General features: G+C 38.5%; 1 protein-coding gene across 3 annotated transcripts in view; it reads left to right on the top strand.

The window, feature by feature from the left end:
- Positions 1-21,476, top strand: part of POLH (DNA polymerase eta) — a 30,269-nt gene that overhangs the window by 5,847 nt on the left and 2,946 nt on the right. For all 3 annotated transcript variants that reach the window (XM_082414065.1, XM_082414064.1, XM_082414063.1), the window contains 6 exons: positions 12,053-12,222; positions 13,826-13,929; positions 15,091-15,210; positions 15,804-15,927; positions 16,471-16,536; positions 19,953-20,122. In XM_082414065.1, the coding sequence (XP_082270191.1) occupies positions 12,053-12,222; positions 13,826-13,929; positions 15,091-15,210; positions 15,804-15,927; positions 16,471-16,536; positions 19,953-20,122 (754 nt within the window). The remainder of the gene's footprint in view (positions 1-12,052; positions 12,223-13,825; positions 13,930-15,090; positions 15,211-15,803; positions 15,928-16,470; positions 16,537-19,952; positions 20,123-21,476) is intronic.

The raw sequence follows: 21,476 nt of genomic DNA, 5'->3' as shown, positions 1-21,476 counted from the left end.
TTCATTTATTTTTTAGATTCCACATATAAGTGATAACACAGTATTTGTCTTTCTCTGTCTGACTTATATAACGTATGCTTTTAAAACTTGTGCTTTTTAAGCACGTGAAAAGGTGCTCAACATCACTAATTATTAGAGAAATGCAAATCAAAACTACAATGAGGGGCTTGCCTGGTGGCGCAGTGGTTGAGAATCTGCCTGCCAATGCAGGGGACACGGGTTCGAGCCCCGGTCTGGGAAGATCCCACATGCCGCGGAGCAGCTGGGCCCGTGAGCCACAATTACTGAGCCTGCGCGTCTGGAGCCTGTGCTCTGCAACAAGGGAGGCCGCGATAGTGAGAGGCCCACGCACCGCGATGAAGAGTGGCCCCTGCTTGCCACAACTAGAGAAAGCCCTCGCACAGAAACGAAGACCCAACACAGCCATAAGTAAATAAATAAATAAATAAAAATTTAAAAAAAAAAACAAAAAACTACAATGAGGTATCACCTCACACTGGTCAGAATGGCCATCTACAAACAACAAATGCTGGAGAGGGTGTGGAGAAAAGGGAACCCTCCTACACTGTTGGTGGGAATGTAAATTGGTACAGCCACTATGGAGAATAGTATGGAGGTTCCTTAAAATCTAAAAGTAGAACTACCATATCGGGGCTTCCCTGGTGGCGCAGTGGTTGAGAATCCGCCTGCCAGTGCAGGGGACACGGGTTCGATCCCTGGTCCGGGAAGATCCCACATACCCTGGAGCAACTAAGCCCGTGTGCCACAACTACTGAGCCTGTGCTCTGGAGCCCGCGAGCCACAATTACTGAGCCTGCGTGCTGCAACTACTGAAGCCCGTGCACCTAGAGCCCATGCTCCACAACAAGAGAAGCCACCACAGTAAGAAGCTGTGCACCACAACAAAGAGTAGCCTCCGCTCGTTGCAACTAGAGAAAGCTCGTGTGCAGCAATGAAGACCCAACACAGCCAAAAATAAATAAATAAAATAAATAAAGTTAAAAAAAAAAAAAAAGAACTACCATATGACCCAGTAATCTCACTCCTGGGCATATACCCAGAGAAAACCATAATTCAAAAGTATACATGCACCCTAGTGTTCATTGCAGCACTATTTACAATAGCCAAGACATGGAGGCAACCTAAATGTCCATCAACAGGAATGGGTAAAGAAGATGTGGTACATATATACAATGGAATATAACTCAGCCATAAAAAAGAACAAAATAATGCCATTTGCAGCAACATGGATGGACCTAGAGATTGTCATACTGTGTGAAGTAAGTCAGACACAGAAGGACAAACATATGATATCGCTTATATGTGGAATATAAAAAAAAAAGGGTACAAATGAACTTATGTACAAAACAGAAGTAGCGTCACGGATGTAGAAAATAAACTCATGGTTACCAGGGGATAAGGTGGTGGCGGAGGGATAAATTGGGAGAGTGGGACTGACATATACACACTACTATATATGAAATAGATAACTAATAAGAACCTGCTGTATAGCACAGGGAACTCTACTCAATACTCTGTAATGACCTATATGGGAAAAGAATCTAAAAAAAAGAGAGTGGATATATGTATATGTGTGACTGATTCACTGTGCTGTACACCTGAAACTAACACAACATTGTAAACTAACTATACTCCAATAAAAATTAAAAAGAAAAGATGCAGTTGAGTATAAACTGCATCAATTTGCTGTGAAACAATGTTTAAAAAAATTTGTGCTTTTTAATTACATGATAGTACTGTTATTATAGGTCTCATTCTTTTTCTTAATTTTCTTTCATTGCTGATTTTATACATCTATTCATGTAGCTGTATTTATGTGTAATTGATTGCTTTTAATTGCAGCATAATCCGTGGTATGGATCTACCATGTTTACAGACCCTTCTCCTACTGATGAGCTCATTGGTTGCTTCTCACGTCCTTCTGTTTATATGATGAATGTCCTCATTGATCCTCTTTTGGACATATGCAAGGGTTTCTCTGGGAAGTATTTTCAGGAGTGGACTGCTAGATTATAGGGTATACACATACACTTAGTTTCACTAAATACTGCCAAATTGCTCCCCAGAATAGCTGTAACAATTTGCCCTACCTCTGACAGTACACAAGAATTCCTGTTTCCTCCATGGCCTCACCAGCAACTGGTATTATCTAATATTTTAAAGTACCTGCCAATGTGATGGCTATAAAGGGGTATTTTATGTTTTGGGGTTTGTTTTAATTTATACTTCTCTTTACTAATTGAGGTTGAGCTTCTCTTCATATACTTGTTAGCCAATTGAGTTTCTACTTTTGTGAATTGCTTATTTATGATCTTCACCCAATTTTCCATTGGATTTCTGCCTTTTTTTGTTTTTGGAAGAGCTCCTTGTGTATCCTAGTTGTTGGTCCCTTGTCTATTTTTGACTCTTCAAATATCTTTTCCCAAGTCTGTCATCCATTAACTTTGTTTATGCTGTACTTTGTTGAACAAATTCTTTTAGTCCTTCAGTTTTTCACCTTATGGTTTGTGCATTTTGAATCTCATTTTAGACATCCATTTCTACCAGATGCTCCTAAAGACATTTTTCTACATTTTCTTCTATTTGCCTTATAGCTTATTTTTAGGTATTTCAGCTATATGGAGTTTACCTTTATTTGATTTAAGGTAGGGAGCCACCTTAGTTATTATTCTTATAGTGAGTCAGTTTTCCCAACAATTATTTATTAATAATCCATTCTTTCTCAACTTATATATCAGTGGGTCTGTTTCTGTAGTGTCCCATTAGTGTCTGCTTCTGCTTCAGAAACACATTATTTTTATTAGTTTGTAGTATGTCATAATATTTGATAAGGACTCCCCTCTGCTTTTGTTTTTCAAGATTGTCTTGGCTATTTATGCACCTTTATTGTTCAATACATGTTTTAGAATACATTAGTTTAATTCTTCAAAAAATCCTGGGAGTTACATTAAATTTACATACTTAGAGAGGATAGTTATCTTAATGCTAAGTTATCCCATCCATAAACATTTCACCAATTTTTTAGGTCTTCATTTATGTCCCTTTTAGTGATTTTTGTTTATTTTTTAAAATTTATTTTATTGAAGTATAGTTGATTTACAATGTGTTAATTTCTGCTGTACAGCAAAGTGATTCAGTAAGACATATATATAATTCCTTTCATATTGTTTTCCTTTATAGTTTATCACAGGATATTAAATATAGTTCCCTGTGCTATACAGCAAGACCTTGTTGTTTATCCATTCTATATACTATAATAGTTCGTATCTAATAATCCCAAACTCCCAATCCATGCCTCCCCCTGCCCTTGGCAACCACAGGTCTGTTCTCTATGTCTGTAAGTCTGTTTCTGTTTTATAGATAAGTTCGTTTGTGTCATTTTAGATTCCACATACCTTTTAGTGATTTAAAAAAAATTTTTTTTTAAATAATTTTTTGGAACAAGTTGCTTTTATTTTTTATTTTTTTAATATTTATTTATTTATTTAGGCTGCGCCAGGTCTTAGTTGCAGCACGCAGGATCTTTGTTGTGCCGTGTTTAGTTGCGGCATGCGGGATCCTTAGTTGCTGCGTGAGGACTACTTAGTTGCGGCATGCACTCATAGTTGCAGCGTGCATGTGGAATGTAGTTCCCCGACAGGGATTGAACCCGGGCCCCCTGCATTGGGAGTGAGGAGTCTTACCCACTGGACCACCAGGGAAGTCCCCCTTTTAGTGATTTTTTAAATTAAAATTTTTGATTTATATTTCTGCTGCTTCTGAAATCTAGAATCCAGTAGGTTTTCCTTTTTCTTTCTCATCTAAACTTTTAATTGATGTAATATACATAAAGTATATAAATTGTACGTGTACACCTTGAGTGATTTCACAAAGTAAACCCACTTCTGTAAGCAGCACCCAGATCAAAAAACATCAGAATTCTAGAAGCCACCTTTGCCTACCCTCCCAGTCATTATCTATTCCTCTCCCCCCTCTCCTATATAACCACTGTCCTGATTTCTATTTAGCTTAATTTTGAACTTTATAAAATTGAAATTATGCAGTATATACTTGAGTCTGGCTTCATTCACTAAACATTGTGAGATTCATCCATTCTGTTGTATATAGTTGAGTCTCTGTAGTATTCCATTGTATGAATATATCACAATTTACCCATTCTACTGTTGATGGATATTTGGGTTTTTTCCTGTTTTGGACCACTAAGAATAGTGCTGCTATGAACATTTTTGTAAATGTCTTTTAGTGTATGCATTTCTGTTGAGCATATGACTAGAAGTGCTCAGTTATGGGGTTTGTCTGTACTCAGCTTTAGTTTGCCTGTACTCAGCGTTAGTAGATACTACCAAAAGGTTTCCAAAATGGTTATACTGATTTATAATTCCACTAGTGGTATATGAGAGTTCTAGTTGTTCCACATCTTTTTCAACACTTGCTTTTTTCTCTTTTGTTTTTTAGCCATTTTGATGAGTGTATAGTGATATCATATTATGGTTTTAGTCTGCACGTTCCTGGTGTTAATGAAATTGAGCACCTTTTTGTAAGTTGATGACCATTCTTCTATCATGAAGTGCCTGTTTAAGTATTTGCCCATTTTTTTGGTTTAATTGTCTTATTCATATATAGGACTTCTTTAGGTATTCTGGATATGAGTCATTATCAAATATATGTATTAAAACATCTGGTTTGTGGCTTGTTTTTCACTCTCTTTTTTTTTTTTTTTAAATTTTTTGGCCACGCCGTGCAGCATGTGGGATTCCAGTTCCCCAACCAGGGATTGAACCTGTGCCCCCTGCAGTGGAAGCGTGGAGCCCTAACCATTGGACTGCCAGGGAATTCCCTTGTTTTTTACTCTCTTAATGGTGGCTTTTGATGAATAGAGGCTCTTAATTTTAATTTGGTCCAGTTTGTCTTTTTTTTTTCTTTATGGACAGTATTTTTTTTTTTTTAAGAAGGGAGTCATTTTTTTTTTAAGTATTTATTTGTTTATTTATGGCTGTGTTGGGTCTTCGTTTCTGTGCGAGGGCTTTCTCTAGTTGTGGCAAGCGGGGGCCACTCTTCATCGCGGTGCGCGGGCCTCTCACTATCGTGGCCTCTCTTGTTGCGGAGCACAGGCTCCAGACGCGCAGGCTCAGTAACTGTGGCTCACGGGCCCAGCTGCTCCGTGGCACGTGGGATCCTCCCAGACCAGGGCTCGAACCCGTGTCCCCTGCATCGGCAGGCAGATTCTCAACCACTGCACCACCAGGGAAGCCCTGGATAGTATTTTTTAAGGTCTTCTTTACCTATTCAAGATCATGAAGAAACTCTCCTATATTATTTTAGAAGCTTTATTGTTTTGCCTTTTACATTTAGATTTACTATCCATTATGTGTGTGTCTGCAGGATGTGAGGTAGGGATCAAGATACCTTTTTTTATTACATGAGTATCCAATTATAATATCCTTATTAAAGCTTTACTTTTTTCTAAAAAGGTCTTGTACATTCATTATGTTAGTTCCTAGATGCTTTAATTTTTTTTAATTGCCATTACAGTTTTGTGTTTTTTTCTATTATATTCTCCACTTGGTTATTGATGTGTAGGAGAATGATAAGTGATTTTTTTTTGGTAAGCTTATCTTTATTTACTTTATCTGCCTGACAAAAACTTGAGATATAATCTGCATGAAAGTGCTTTAATAAAATGTACTTGATGGTTAAAAATATTTTCTTAGGGATTTCCCTGGCAGTTCAGTGGTTAAGACTACTGCAGGCGTCATGGGTTCGATCTCTGGTCGGGGAAGTTCTGCATGCTGCGTGGTGTGGCCAAAAAAAAAAAATTTCTTAGACTAGAATTAAATTAGGGCAATTAAAACTTGCTTTTATGATAATATTAGATTATGATAGTTCTAGATGCCAGGTAGAAAAGAATCTGGGTCTTATTATTTTTTTTAATCAAAATATTATGAAAGTGGAATTCAGCTGGATCTCACAGAGCAAAGATTCTGCGTCTAGAGGCTTTTTAACACCTTTTCATACACATTTTCTAGTACTTATGATAATGGCTATATTCAAAACGATGTATCTATTCTCCCCTTCATTTGTAACATGTACTTTAGCTTTATTTTGTAACATTATTCTTATTTATTTTTTAAATTAATTTATTTTTTATTTATTTACTTTTGGCTACATTGGGTCGTCATTGCTGCGCATGGGTTTTGTCTAGTTGGGGTGAGCGGGGTCTACTCTTCATTGTGGTATGCAGGCTTCTCACTGCGGTGGCTTCTCTTGTTGCGGAGCACAGGCTCTAGGCACGTGGGCTGTAGAGCACAGGCTCAGTAGTTGTGGCACATGGGCTTAGTTGTTCCACGGCATGTGGAATCTTCCCAGACCAGGGATCAAACCCGTGTCCCCTGCACTGGCAGGCAGATTGTTGACCATTATGCCACCAGGGGAATCCCAACATTATTCTTATTTAGAAGAGCTCTTTTAGTAAAAATCTTTGAATGTTGGACGTTAGCCAAAAGGATACAAATCTATAGCAAGTTAACTTCTTGGGGGACTTGTAAGGGCAATATGTTATTACTTGTAGAAACAATACAGATTTGTTCAGAAAAAGCTCCAAGAGTGTTTAGCTTATTTCTAGTTACAGTGGTGAATTTTCCATGGGTTCCATGTTTTAAAGTAAGATGTAAGATATTAAAGTTTAGTTTTGCTGTCAACAGTTGTATGATGCCTTTTAATGTGTTGTATTGAAGGGTAGAGGTGGAACTACCCAGGGAAGCTTATGGGAAGGACCGTTGAGGAATTATTTTATTCTCTGATCCTGATAGCAGAGTTTATCAAGGTGGAGGCTGCAGATCTTTTAGTTCTTTAGGGAGAATACAATGGACAATGTAATGTGCCACTTAAAGGAGGCAAAGTTATGGTACATTTGCCTTTATTGATTTATTATTATTATTCTGGGATCAGAGTTAAGGAAGGGTTTTTTGGTTTTGTTTTTTGTGTTGTGTTTTTGTTTTTGTTGTTGTTGGGTTTTGGGGGGTGGTTGTTTTTAAAGGCAAATCTATTGGTTATTTTTGACTGCATTGGGTCTTTGTTTCTGTGCACGGGCGTCCTCTAGTTGTGGCAAGTAGGGGCTACTCTTCATTGCGGTGCGTGGGCTTCTCAATGCGGTGGTTCCTTTTGTGGAGCACGGGTTCTAGGCGCATGGGCTTCAGTAGTTGCAGCACGCGGGCTCAGTAGTTGCGGCATGCAGGCCCTAGAACCTGCGGGCTTCAGCAGTTGTGGCGCATGGGCTCAGTGGTTGCAGTGCACGGGCTCTAGGGTGCGTGGGCTTCAGCAGTTGTGGGTCGCAGGCTTCGTTGCTCCGTGGCATGTGGGATCTTCCCAGACCAGGGCTCGAACCTGTGTCCCCTGCATTGGCAGGCAGATTCTTAACCATTGTACCACCAGGGAAGTCCTATTATTGTTTTTTTTCTTTCTTTCTTTTTTTTTTTGTGGGGGGGCTTAGCTTTGTGTACTACATTTTACTGTGTAGCTAATTTTTTAAAATAAACATTTGGAATTGGTTTTATAATACTTTATTATTTCCTTCCTTCTGCTGACTTTAGGTTTTGTTTGTTCTTTTTCTAATTCTCATAGGTAGTAGGTTAGATTGTTTATTTGAGATTTTTCTGGGTTTTTCTTTGTTTGTTTTTTTTTTTGGCTGCGCCGCACAGTATGTGGAATCTTAGTTCCCAACCAGGGATTGAATCCACGCCCCCTGCAGTGGAAGCGCAGAATCTTAACCACTGGACCGCCAGGGAAGTCCCCGAGATTTTTCTTGTTTTTTTGAGGAAGGCCTATATCTCTATGAACTTCCCTCTTAGGACTGCTTTTGCTGTATTCCATAGATTTTGTGTGGTTGTGTTTGGTTTTATAGTACTTTAAATTATTTGCTGTTTAAGGGTTTTTTTGAAGGCTATATGCCCTTTTGAAAATCTGTTGAAAGCTGTGGACCCTTGCTTGCCTCAGAAAAATACATATCTACATGTAAGACAGTTTTGCATGTAGTTTTCAGGAGATTCACAGACCCACTGAAACGTACATACCTCAGAATAAGAACTATTATTACACGTTACATTGGTTTTTGGAGGGCAACTCATTGTTGAAGAGCTCTCTGCTGAAGGTACATACCTTTGTTGGTGGTCAAATACTACTTCAAATGGACATGCTCCTCTTCTATACCTATCTTTCTTACATTTTTATATAAAATGCCAGTGTTTTAAAGAAATCTTATTTCTGTATGAGGAAATAAAAGGTATTCATATATGAAGGAAAAAGCTGCTTTATTGTGTCTAGTTTAAATATTAAGCTTCGAGATGCAGTGATATCATCTTATTATTTAGAGTGCTCAGAACAGTACAATGTCTAGGAAATGATTTATGATGATATTATACTCCTGAGTCTTCATATGATGTGTGTAATAAAAAAAAAAACCACCTGATAACAGAAATTAGCTGATCTAAGTGCATATACCCTCCCAGAAATTGTTTTTCATGGATGTGACATATTTCAAAGCTAGGAAAATGAGTCGAGGTATTTGTGATGTTTTTATACTGAAGTTCCCATTCAACTTTACCATCGTGCCTCTTAATGGGTCCTACTCAGCCATGCTGCATTTGCAACTTTGTTTTTTCTGTTTCTGAAATAGTTATGTGTGTGGAAAGCTTAAGTAGTAAGGTTAATTAAAAATAATACTCAAAAATTGCCAGAGTGAAAACTTACCCTTCGGGACCATTTTGTAACTGGTTTGTGTTAGCTAAAGAACTCATTTGTTCACCGTTTGCTTCCTCTTAATTCATTTATTTCTAAGCAAGTATTGAACATGTGAATGCATATAATAAGAAACAGTTGTGTAGTGGTATAAAAAAATATAAATCAACTGTCAGGGATTTCCCTGGAGGTCCAGTGGTTAAGACTCCATACTTCCACTGCAGGGGGCATGAATTTGATCCCTGGTCAGGGAACTAAGATCCCCGCGTACCACCCGGAGCAGCCAAAAAAAAGATGATAATGATAATAATAATAAAAATAAAAATAAAATAAAAAATTTAAAAAAATAAATCAATCAACTGCCAAAGTTGAGAGCTGTAAGAGTTGGCTAGACTCCTTGCAGGCTTTGACGAAGTAAGCTGCCATATTGTAAGAGGGCCTTTGGAGAAGCCCCCATGGCTATGCTCTGAGAGCTGCCCTCTGCTGACAGCCAGCAAGAAAATGGGGACCTCAATCCTACAGCCACAAGATGATAAACTTTTTAATTTTAATTTATTTTAATTAATTTATTGTTGGCTGCGTTGGGTCTTCATTGCTGCGCGTGGGCTTTCTCTAGATGCAGCGAGTGGGGTCTACTCTTTGTTGCTGTGCGCAGGCTTCTCATTGTGGTGGCTTCTCTTGCTGTGCAGCACGGGCTCTAGGCGTGCGGGCTCAGTAGTTGTGGCTCGTGGACTCAGTAGTTGTGGCTCGCTGGCTCTAGAGCGCAGGCTCAGTAGTTGTAGCGCACGGACTTAGTTGCTCTGTGGCATGTGGGATCTTCCCGGACCAGGGATCAAACCCACGTCCCCTGCATTGGCAGGCGGATTCTTAACCACTTTGCCACCAGGGAAGTCCCCAAGATGATAAATTCTGCCAACAACCAAAGGGAGCTTGGAAGGCACTAATCAGCTCATAGCACAGAGGAAGGTACACCCGTTATCAGTATAGGGACTTCTCTTTTGTAGTTATGGTCCCTAGAGTTGTGGGCCATAGCTAAAGGTTTATCAGTTTAATCCCGAAGTTTTGGCACAAATTACCAGTGCTCACTCTTACAACAGTTCTAGTCAAATGCAGGTGACATGCCCATGTTTATAGAAAATCCTAGGGAATCTACTCTCCCCCCCCCAAAAAAGAAACTAGAATAAGTGAGATTAGCAAGGTTGCAGGGGACGAAGTCAATATGCAAAAATTGATTGTATTTCTATATATTAAAATTTTAAATGGGAAGTTGAAATTTAAAAAGCAATAGCATTAAAACCATAAAATTATTAGAGATATATTTAACAATATATGTGGAAAAACTAGTTCAGTGAAAACTACAAAACATCACTGACAAATTAAAGATGAACTCAATGAAGAGACCATGCTCATGGATTGAAAGATTAAATAATATTAGAGTTCATATCTCCCCAAATTGACCTACAGATTCATTGCATTCCCTCCAAAATCCCAGCAGGATTTTATAGAAATTGATAAACTGATTCTAAAATTTGTATGGAAATGCAAAGGATGTGGAATAGCCAAACAATTTTGAAAAAGAACTAAGTTGGAAGACTTAACACTACCTGATTTTTAAGAGTTAACTATAAATTTATGGGGACTTCCCTGGTGGTCCAGTGGTTAAGATTTTGCACTTCCACTGCTGGGGGCCGGGTTTGATCCCTGGTCGGGCAACTAAGATCCCACATGCCGCACGGTGCAGCCAAAAACAAACAAAAAACACAAGCAAAGAAGTTTGAGGTGGCCTAGGCAAGAATGAAGAAAAGCTGAATAAAATACGGTGGGTTGCAATGGATATGTGAAATATTTTGAAGTGGGCTTTGGTAACTAAATAACTATAATAAAGGGGAATAAAAGAAAAGAAGCCAGGGGACTTACCTGGTGGTGCAGTGGTTAAGAATCCTCCTGCCAACGAAGGGGACATGGGAAGATCCCACATGCCAAGGAGCAACTACTGAAGCCCGCGTGCCTAGAGCCCGTGCTCTGCAACAAGAGAAGCCACCACAATGAGAAGCCCGTGCACCGTAACAAAGAGTAGCACCCGCTTGCTGTAACTAGAGAAAGACTGTGTGCAGCAACGAAGACCCAAGGCAGCCAAAAATAAAAATAAATAAATTAATTAATTAAAAAAAAAAAAAGAAGAAGAAGCCAATATTAGATTTTAAACCTTTAAGAGAAATAGGGAGTTGTTTGGGAAAGAGAACCTTTGGGGAGGAAGATATAATAAAGGTTGACTTTAGTAGTATTTTGTTTGATAGTGTAATGAAAAATTCAAGAAGACTTTTTCTGTAGGGAGGTAGAAATAAGGGATTAAAGTTAAGAGTTTGGGGATAGAGATTAAGATTTGCATGTACTTAGCATAAGCAAATTGAAACATAAGCCAGTACCAGTTCACCGAGAGAAAAAGCATATATACAGAGAAGAGGAGAACATTGCTCCGTATCTGCAGTTAGGGTGTTAGAGGAGGGAGACAGACCAGCAAAGGAGAGAAACAGCAGTCCTCAATAGCTGGAAAATACTTCCTTCTATGTGCTCGTCTTCCTCCTCTTCTCCATATATGTGACCCTTCACTCTACCTCTCCAAGATATTTTGAATTTTCTTGCCTTGTTCATACCTCATTACAGCCTCTTTAAAACAGCATGTGTATATTTCCTAACTTACATGTTATATAATACTTTTTAAATGTTTTTCAAAACTGTGACTAGTTCTAAATTGGATAGTAAGGTATTTTCAAAGCCCTAAGGTACAAAGCTACTTCTAATTTAAATAGTTTGTCAAGAGAATAAATCTTCTAGTGCCTCTGATTGGACTTAAGCTATTCAGTCTCTAAAAATACATAAATGCTAACTTAAGTTTATACTGAAGCGTGCGATAATTCTGAATATTTTCTAATTGAGTAACTTAATAGAATTCTTGGTGATGTGCAAGGGAAGTTGGAAGAAGAAAGTTGAAAAACTGGAGAGAGAAAACAGATGTACTTTTAAATCATTGCTCATGAAAGACAATACAAAATATTTGTTGCTTATTAGAGCTTATAAGGTTCAGCCTGTGCTGGGAGATAAGGCTGCTAGAATTGGTATGAAGGAGAAATTGATCTCTGTTGTGATACTGAATAGTCTTCTAAAACGGCTGCCATTTTTGGTGAAAACCTACATATCTAAAGTACCTGAAATCTAAGCATTTCTGCATTAGATAACACAAATAAAACCCTGATTTAAAAAAAAAAGAAGTCTAACTGTTACCTCTCAACTTTTTCAGAGGAAATGCGAAAACAAGGCTTATTGCAATGGCTTGATTCTCTTCAGACTGATAACACCACCTCTCCAGACCTACAGCTCACTGTGGGAGCAGTGATCGTGGAGGAAATGAGAGCAGCCATAGAGAGGCAGACTGGTCTTCAGTGTTCAGCCGGGATTTCACACAATAAGGTGAAGGCTAATAGTAGATTTCAAAGAGAAACACAGATATCTGTAGTTAAACACAGCAGGGATAGAAACAAACAAAAAAAGTAAAACAAAAACAAAACAAAGAACAAACAGCCAGGATAGATATGAGTGGGGCATTTAAATCATTATACATATACTTTGAAATGGGTTTCTACTTAAACTTCACGGTGAAGACCAAATAAAAACCTAAGTAATTCTTTAACATGGGAATTGACATTGCACATGTACTTTCCTAAGAAGCAGGCTGAAAATTTTGCTGGAAATGGTTATTTACATAGTTGTATCCACAGTATTTCCTTAATGACTGAACTATCCGAAGAAAGGAGGAGGCAGGACTTCCCTGGTGGTCCAGTGGTTGGGACTCGGTGCTTTCGCTGCCGGGGGCCCTGGGTTCAATCCCTGGTCAGGGGACTAAGATCCTGCAAGCAAACAAAGAAAGGAGGAGGCTAGTAGGAACCTATTTATTTTCTTTTCAGTTGCTGAATTTTCTAGTATGATCTCACTTCTTATGTGGAGTTCTGGGTGTTCTATGCTTTTGTTCTGTGCTTTCTGATTAAACTGCAGTGTGGCCCTGGGATCTTCATCCCCTTTGGTGTAGACTCAGTAGTTGGGCAGTGGCTGATTATTCCTAGTTACTACCTTCTCTCCCTCACTCAAGAAGAGGAAAGTTCCGCACTGCTCAGCTTGTGGGATCTTAGTTCCCCAGCCAGGGATTAAACCCCAGCCCATGGCAGTGAGATCACCGAGTCCTAACCACTGGACCGCCAGGGAATTCCCAAGAAGAGGAAAGTTGCCAAACTACCCAGTAGAATTTTGGGTTTTTTTTTTCTGGTTAGGTGGAGGGAGGGGAAACAAAAGTCTCAATGTAGTAATTTAAACTAGACTAAATGTGGCCTAGTAGAAGTTTCAGAGAATCTCTCCAATGAATTTGAAGAGTGATTTTATATTTTTCCTACCAATTATAAGTTGTTAAATGATACCACTGAAGTACCTTATTCTTTGAAAAGACTTCTCAAGGGTTTTTTTCATTTTGAAGTCTTATTTAGTATAAGAAGATGTTTGCTATTGGACAATGATTTCAAGCCCAGTCTTTATCACAGATACTAAATGATGGTAATCTGTATTAAATCCGGGACTCAAAATGGACTAACCATTAATCAAGAAATGTATATAAATGGAGTAGGGTAAAATGAGTTTGTTTTAGCGTTTTCATATGGACATACTAAGAAATGCATCTTAAGTCTCTTCTGTAGCTTCTCTACTTTTTCACCCTCTTGAAGTAGGAAAACCTTAAGGAATAGACACGGGTGGAATAAACGACTAAAGAAAGACTGAGAATGGAAGATGTGGAAAGAACAATGAGGATAATGATAGTGGGTCATGTTTTCCACTGTGGATGTTGTGGGACACCAAGCTTTGGAGATGTCTTGAGTTTCTGGTTTTGTTTTTGTTTTTAACATGGAAACCATTAGTTACAGCCCTTAAGCTGTGCCTTGTGTATGCATGTATATGTGTGTGTTAATATTCACCAACTCTGTGTGTGGGTGTTGACAGTAATGGGGTTTTTATACTTTCCATGCTCCAGGTTCTGGCAAAGCTGGCCTGTGGACTAAACAAGCCCAACCGGCAGACCCTGGTCTCACATGGGTCAGTCCCACAGCTCTTCAGCCAAGTGCCTATTAGCAAAATGTAAGTATTCAGGGAGCACCTTAGATTTCACTTCTATATATGTGAAGGCCCTCTCTGGTTGTAGTTTCTTCTGTTCCATAAGGATTGGAGCCAGGGAAAATAGGTACCATGGGGACAGGAGGGAGATGACACAGAAAATTTTACAAACATTCTGAGATTTTTTTCTTAATGAACTTTCAATTCCGGATTATCTGTGGAAGATACTTAATCCTGAATTTTAAAAAATGAACTGTTTTTTAGCCATATGTTTGACTTCCTTCTAGGTTTTTTACTCAAGCCTGTTACTAAATAACAAATAGGAATTTTACTTCTTTTCTTTGTTCTAGTAGCGTATCAAGCTGTTCAGGGCTACTGAATTGCTCCCAAATAAAATTAATAACTAGGTTGTGCATACCAATAGTGTGTCCTTGACAAGGGCTTATAATATTGCTGAAGGGACAAGATATAACTGTTCAAAGCAATAGTGAAAGTGCTATCATCAAGACTATATGTGAGTAACTGATAAATGAATTGTACAGGTAGTTACCAAAATTTATAAAAGTCATCTGAGAAGGACTTATGAAAAAGACATGGGATTTTGTTATGAGATTGGCACAATTCGGAGTGTCAGGTGAGAATAGAAGAGAAATACCAATTTGGAGACTGTTTTGAGCACCAAGAGGGAGAAAATATAAGATATTTCCAGTGAACTGGGACCATATTGAGGAAGATAAGTGATGGAAAAAGGACTGAACAGAGAGGTTGAGGACAGATTATTAGACATCTAAAAGGCCAAGCTGAAGAGTTTTTTTTTTTTACTATGTTCTTAAATATGAAAGGTTTTAGCTATGGAAGGGGTTTGTTTTGGAGGTGGAATTTTAATCCCTAAATGGGACAGTAGATCCTGTACAATTGAAAGCTTTACATACAGTTGACTTGATAACTAATCAATGACTTTACCCTTGTGTTTATGCTATGGTTAATCTTCTTCCCAGGCCCTAACTTCCAGAGTACTGAATTCTTATGCTAGAAAATCAATAGTTTACAGGACCAATGTGTGTTCTCATTTTCCCTGAACTTTCTGGAGAGCTTCTTACCCAGGCAAAATGTTTTGTATCTACTGCTAACTAGATATTTATGATGTGACCTATAAATCTTTTGTCTTTTTTTGGTTGTTGTTAGCCGTAATCTTGGAGGAAAGCTAGGGGCTTCTGTCATTGAAATCCTGGGGGTAGAATACATGGGAGAACTGACCCAGTTCACTGAATCCCAGCTCCAGAGTCATTTTGGAGAGAAGAATGGGTAAGTGATTGCTAATACTTTTCAATCATAACCTTTATGGCTATGCTAAATTCAAATGCAGACAAGAGAATCAGGTAAAATCTAGACCTATCTTTAGGTTAATATTTGCTCCTCGAGGTAATTGCATTGGTCCTTTTGCTTTAAAATATTAAATCATTATAACCTATTAGTCTAGTTTTTTTCACGTGCCTAAATAGGTTGGTAGATAGGAACTGTTACTTTGAAGCTCTGATATATACATGTACAACATTTATGTGTGCTAAGATGCTGTTGTTCTCTTAAAAATCCTTGTATTTATGCTTAGTAAGTACCAAAAATACTTGGGGATATGAAATCTGTGGCTTAGTTGGCACTTTTCCAAAAATACAAATGATGACTTGGCTTTAGAAAGCATAATGTGTTCTCCTTGGCAATTTATCATTACTGGAAATCATTGGGAAGGGCAAGGATTCTGTTACGGGTGAGGTGTACTTAATTTTGAACAAATTTTTCCTTTTTCATGAAAGGGATAAAAGGTAGTATAATATAGGTATTTTGTTTTAACAAGAATAATCATTTTCTTTCACCTTAAACTTTTTTGCTGGTTTTATTAGATCTTGGCTATATGCCATGTGCCGGGGGATTGAACATGAACCAGTTAGACCCAGGCAAATACCCAAAACCATTGGCTGCGGCAAGAACTTCCCAGGAAAAACAGCTCTGGCTGCTCCGGAACAGGTAGGCAGACATTCTTGACAGAACATTGCCTCTTTTAAGAGAGTTAGTGGGTAGGTTTTGGTAGCTGTGGAAAGTTAGATGGGACTTTTATGCTGTAAAATATGAAGGAAATAGAAGGTTTTTTGTGTGCAGAAAATTGATTAGTTTAACTTGGGATTATTTTTTTTTATTATTATTATTTCCCTTTCTTCCATCTAAAAAGAAATAGAATGGAGCTGATTGAAGTTCGAAATGGAATTACTCATTTTTTGGTAGGTGAAATCTTAGGAGGCCAGGATATTGTGCCTCAAGTTTGTGTCTTTTTTTCTCAGAGCTGGAACATGCCTGAAATTCACCTGATGGCATGCCAGCAGGAAAAGAAAATGAAAGATCTTGAGCTAGGGCAGGTCAGAGTACTGAAGATTCCTATGATCCTGGGATCGTTACAGGGGAGACTTTGTTGCACACTTCCATTTTGGGGAGAACTGAACAAAACCACCATTTAGTTCTATAATAAACCTAGAGTCTTTAAATGAAAGATTAAAGTCTCAATACTTTTTTTAGGTACAATGGTGGCTTTTGCAATTAGCCCAGGAACTAGAGGAGAGACTAATCAAGGACCGAAATGATGTAAGATTTTCTTTCTTTATTCCTGGGGTGAGCTTTGGGATTTAAATACAAGTTGCTCCTTACCTTATGGAGTAGAAACAAAGATACAAAAAGATACCAGCTGGAAAATTTTAAGAAATCTTTTATCTTTTCCCATAAAACTGCCATAAAACTCAGTATGATTTTCAAAAGCCTGGATCTGTGAACGTAAGACCTGACTCCTCCTGTCTCCCTCATTACCATTTGCTTTTACTTTTTTGTATATTATCTAAATGTTACTGCAACTCTGAATATAAAGTGGATCTTCATCAGAGTACAGAACCATTAAGCAGGACATTTAGGGATTGGACTGTAAATTATTCAGCTTTAACATAGTCCACGTGACAAAGAAGTACTCAGTTTTAGAGACAGAGTCTTAGGTCAAAGATGAAACATCTGATGATCAGTTTATCTTCTCTCTTTTAAAAAAAAAGCTCTATTGATACATATATATATATTTACATACCATAAAATTCACCCATTTATAGTATACAGTTCAGTAGTTTTAGTGTATTTCAGAGTTGTTCAACTATTCCATAATCAATTTAAGAACATTTCATAACCCAAAAAAGAAATCCTATACCCACTAATAGTTACTCCCCCAGCCCTACGCAACCACTAGTCTGCTTTCTGTCTCTATAGACTTAATTATTCTGGACATTTCATATCTGTGGAATAATATAATATGTGGCCTTTTGTGACTGGCTTGAAATCTTTCAATTAACATAATATTTTCAAGGTTCACCCATATTGTAGCATCTATCAGTACTTTATTCCTTTTTATCACAACATTCTATTGAATGGATATACCACATTTTATTTATCAATTTATCAGTGAATGGATATTTGTTTCCACTTTTTGGCTATTATGAATAATGTTGCTGTGAACATTCATGTACAGATTTTTGTGTAGACATGTTTTCATTTCCTTTGTATATATACCTAGGAGTAGAATTGCTGAGTCACATGGCAACTCTGTGTTAGCATACCAGACTGTTGCTGCACTATTTTACACTCCCAGCAATGTAAGAGGGTTCTAATTTCTCTATATCTTTGTTATTGTCTTTTTAAAAATTTTTAGTGGGTGTGAAGTGGTATCTCATGGTTTTCAGGTGCTTATTGGCTATTTTATTTTCTTTGGAGAAATGAATGTCGAGATCCTTTGCCCATTTTTGACATGGGTTGTCTCTTTATATTGAGTTTTAAAAGTTCTGTATGTATTCTGGATACAAGTTCCTTGTCAAATATATAATTTGCAAATATTTTCTCCCATTCTGTGGATTTTCTTTCCATTTTCCTGATGGTATTGTTTGATATGTCCTCTCCAGTTGAGACATCAACTGTATACTGTCAGGAATCATCTATAATTACCTGTTTGCCCCTTTTTAGCTGAGGTGGTGGTAAATGTTTGTTCTTTGGGAGGCAACATAAAGAGGTTGTGTTATGGGCCTATTTGACTTTGCCCACTAGGTGTCGCTCCGTTCTCATCTCTTTATTCTCTAACAGTCAATGACCTTATGTCCTATCATCTCCCCCTAGCTCACTCCCCTCTAGACTCCACTTGCTGGCCTCCTCCCTGTTTATTTAACACACCAAGTAAATTTCACCTTCACCTTCTCCCCAACTACCCTGTCATATCAGCAGCCTCCATCACTCTCTGCCTTACTCTGCTTTTTTCCATGGCACTTTGTAGTCATTTCTATTACATGCCTACTTGTTTATTATATGCAGCTCCTACTACAAGATAAGATCCAGAAGGGCCTGGACTTTATTTTGTTCTCTCCTGTATCTCTAGATAGTGCCTGATACATAGTAGGCAGTCAGTTATGGTTGAACGGTTTTAGTCAACAAGGACTTGTTTGTAATTGCCTATTTGTCTTCTCTTGAGATATACAAATCTGTATAAACTGTATTTACAAAATGCACAAAAATACAAAATCTATTTTTACCTAGAAGTTGGTCGCTGCTCTTGGTTTGTCTTAGGGGTGTTTCTTCTCACTAGAATCTTTTGATTTTGAGGGCATCCCTATATATACTTTTTACCTTCTTGCCTCTTGACCTTTATTTCTTAGTTTGCTTTGCATCAACAGTATTCAGGCGCTTAGACGTCACTGAAAAGTGAATCAGTGATCATGCTCTCTAGAGGCAGGCTCACTACACTTTATCTTCTATAGATGGGCTGTAAGGAGGTGCTAGCGGAAACTACTGCTGTTTTTTGTTGTTGTTGTTAAGATTGAAATATTTATGCATTTAACAAACACGTATTTTTAAATTAATTAATTAATTAATTTTTGGCTGCGTTGGATCTTCGTTACTGCGCGCGGGCTTTCTCTAGTTGCATCGAGCAGGGGGCTACTCTTTTTTTTTTTTTTTTTTAAAGGAATTCCTTTATTTTTATTTATTTATTTATTTATTTATTTTTAGCTGTGTTGGGTCTTCGTTTCTGTGCGAGGGCTTTCTCTAGTTGTGGCAAGCGGGGGCCACTCTTCATTGCGGTGCGCGGGCCTCTCACTATCGCGGCCTCTCTTACTGCGGAACACAGGCTCCAGACGCGCAGGCTCAGTAGCTGTGGCTCACAGGCCCAGTTGCTCCGCGGCATGTGGGCTCTTCCCAGACCAGGGCTCGAACCCGTGTTCCCTGCATTGGCAGGCAGACTCTCAACCACTGCGCCACCAGGGAAGCCCGAGCAGGGGCTACTCTTCATAGCAGTGTGTGGGCTTCTCATTGCGGTGGCTTCTCTTGTTGAGGAGCACAGGCTCTAGGTGCACGGGCTTCAGTAGTTGTGGAACATGGGCTCAGTAGTTGTGGCTCGTGGGCTCTAGAGCGCAGGCTCAGTAGTTGTGGCACATGGGCTTAGTTGCTCTGCGGCATGTGGAATCTTCCCGGACCAGGGATCGAATCCGTGTCCCCTGCATTGGCAGGCGGATTCTTAACCACTTGTGCCACCAGGTAAGTCCACTTCTGCTCTTCTTAAGCATAAGAGCATCAGAGCAGATTAAAGAATAGATCCACTACTCAATCCTGACACCCTTTCAATGACTTACATGAACCCTCCTTCAGTCACAAACTAGAATATAGTATTACAAGTATTTAGTATAATCTTCCTGCACGGACACCACCACCAAAAAAAAAAAACAAAACATTCAGGAGAATCCATTTTAATTTATTCTGTCCTGTTCCCATTACCTGTCAAAATATCCTAGACATTCTAATATTCCATCATCTAAATTATGTCTTCTCCTATTACTTATACTCAGAAACAGCACAAAATTAAAAAAAATTAAACCTATTCCCAAACCATTCTGTCACCCCGGTTTTTTCCTTTCACAGAGTTCACTATATAGAAGCCACATGCTCAAGGTAACTTCAGTTCTCTCTCAATCCATTTATACCCACAGAATGACAGGGTGGCCACTCAGTTGGCTGTGAGCATTCGTGTACAAGGAGACAAACGTCTCAGCAGCCTGCGCCGCTGCTGTGCCCTTACTCGCTATGATGCTCACAAGATGAGCCATGATGCATTTGCTGTCATCAGGAACTGTAACACTTCAGTAACCCAAACTGAATGGTGAGTTTCCTTCTAACTCATCTTCTTTTGAGATTTAAACCCTGTCTTTATTTAAAATTAGTGGGTATATAAGCATTCCAGCTGGGGTAGGACACAGAAGAAGCACCAGAAACAAGGCAGCTCAGCTGCAGCCTCTTTGCCTACATTTGGTTTGAGAGGCAGAGTGAACCAATACTATCCCTGCCTATATCAATTTGCTGTAGTCAGGGGAATGACCAATTGTACTTAGGAGTACAGAACTCAAGTTTCAGGGAACTTTTCTCTCAACTGCTTGATGGTTCTATCTTAAAATCATCTTCCTTGATAATGAAAGTGACCTATTCACCAGTAATCTCTATCTCACATCCCAACTCAGTTACAAGCTCCACTGGTGTAATACCAAATGTCATAATAATAAACTTCACTTCAGCTGGCCATTAAAGATAACCAAGTATACACTGGAGTGTATTCATTTACTGTCCAGATATTAATGATTTTCAGTATTGGAATCCCATAATTATTTATTTAACATAGCCTCTTAAATTGAAAAAAGTATTCTAGATTCACAATGTAAATAGAATTATGTGAGGAAGATAAATTGGTTGTTTATTTATAGATCTACATTGGAGATTATAAAAAGAAAAGTTTAGTTAGGCACCTAAGTTACTGCATATCTGAATATATGGGTACTAAATGTATGGGTCTCTAAAGTTAGAGTCTTTGTTCTTTACTTAGAATAATTTACTTTTACTTCCTGGTATATTTATTTTCAAATACTGAATGGTTTTACTGAACCAAATGATAATTGTGATACTGTGTTCACATTAAACCTTGTAAATTGGCAGACTATAACAAATACTACTCACCAAGAGTGTGAAATATTGACAGGGAAGCATAACGTTGTCTGATTATAAGACTGTCCCAGAGCATGAAAGAGGAGAATAGTGAGATACTGTCATGATAATTTATTTATTTATTTATTTATTATTTTATTTATGACTGTGTTGGGTCTTCGTTTCTGTGCGAGGGCTTTCTCTAGTTGCAGCAAGTGGGGGCCACTCTTCATCGCGGTGCACGGGCCTCTCACTATCACGGCCTCTCTTGTTGCGGAGCACAGGCTCCAGACACGCAGGCTCAGTAGTTGTGGCGCACGGGCCTAGTCGCTCCGCGGCATGTGGGATCTTCCCAGACCAGGACTCGAACCCGTGTCCCCTGCGTTGGCAGGCAGATTCTCAACCACTGCGCCACCAGGGAAGCCCCAATTTTTAAATTTACCTCATCAAGGGACTAATCTGTATATAAAAGCACATTTCATCTTCCAAAATTCAACTCGTGAAAATTTATTTGGGTAATTAGACATAATGAGGAACTTTAT

The sequence above is a fragment of the Balaenoptera physalus genome (assembly GCF_965194825.1).
Source record: "Balaenoptera physalus genome assembly, chromosome: 11".
Lineage (NCBI taxonomy): Eukaryota > Metazoa > Chordata > Mammalia > Artiodactyla > Balaenopteridae > Balaenoptera > Balaenoptera physalus.
This window is presented reverse-complemented; position numbering and strand designations above follow the sequence as displayed.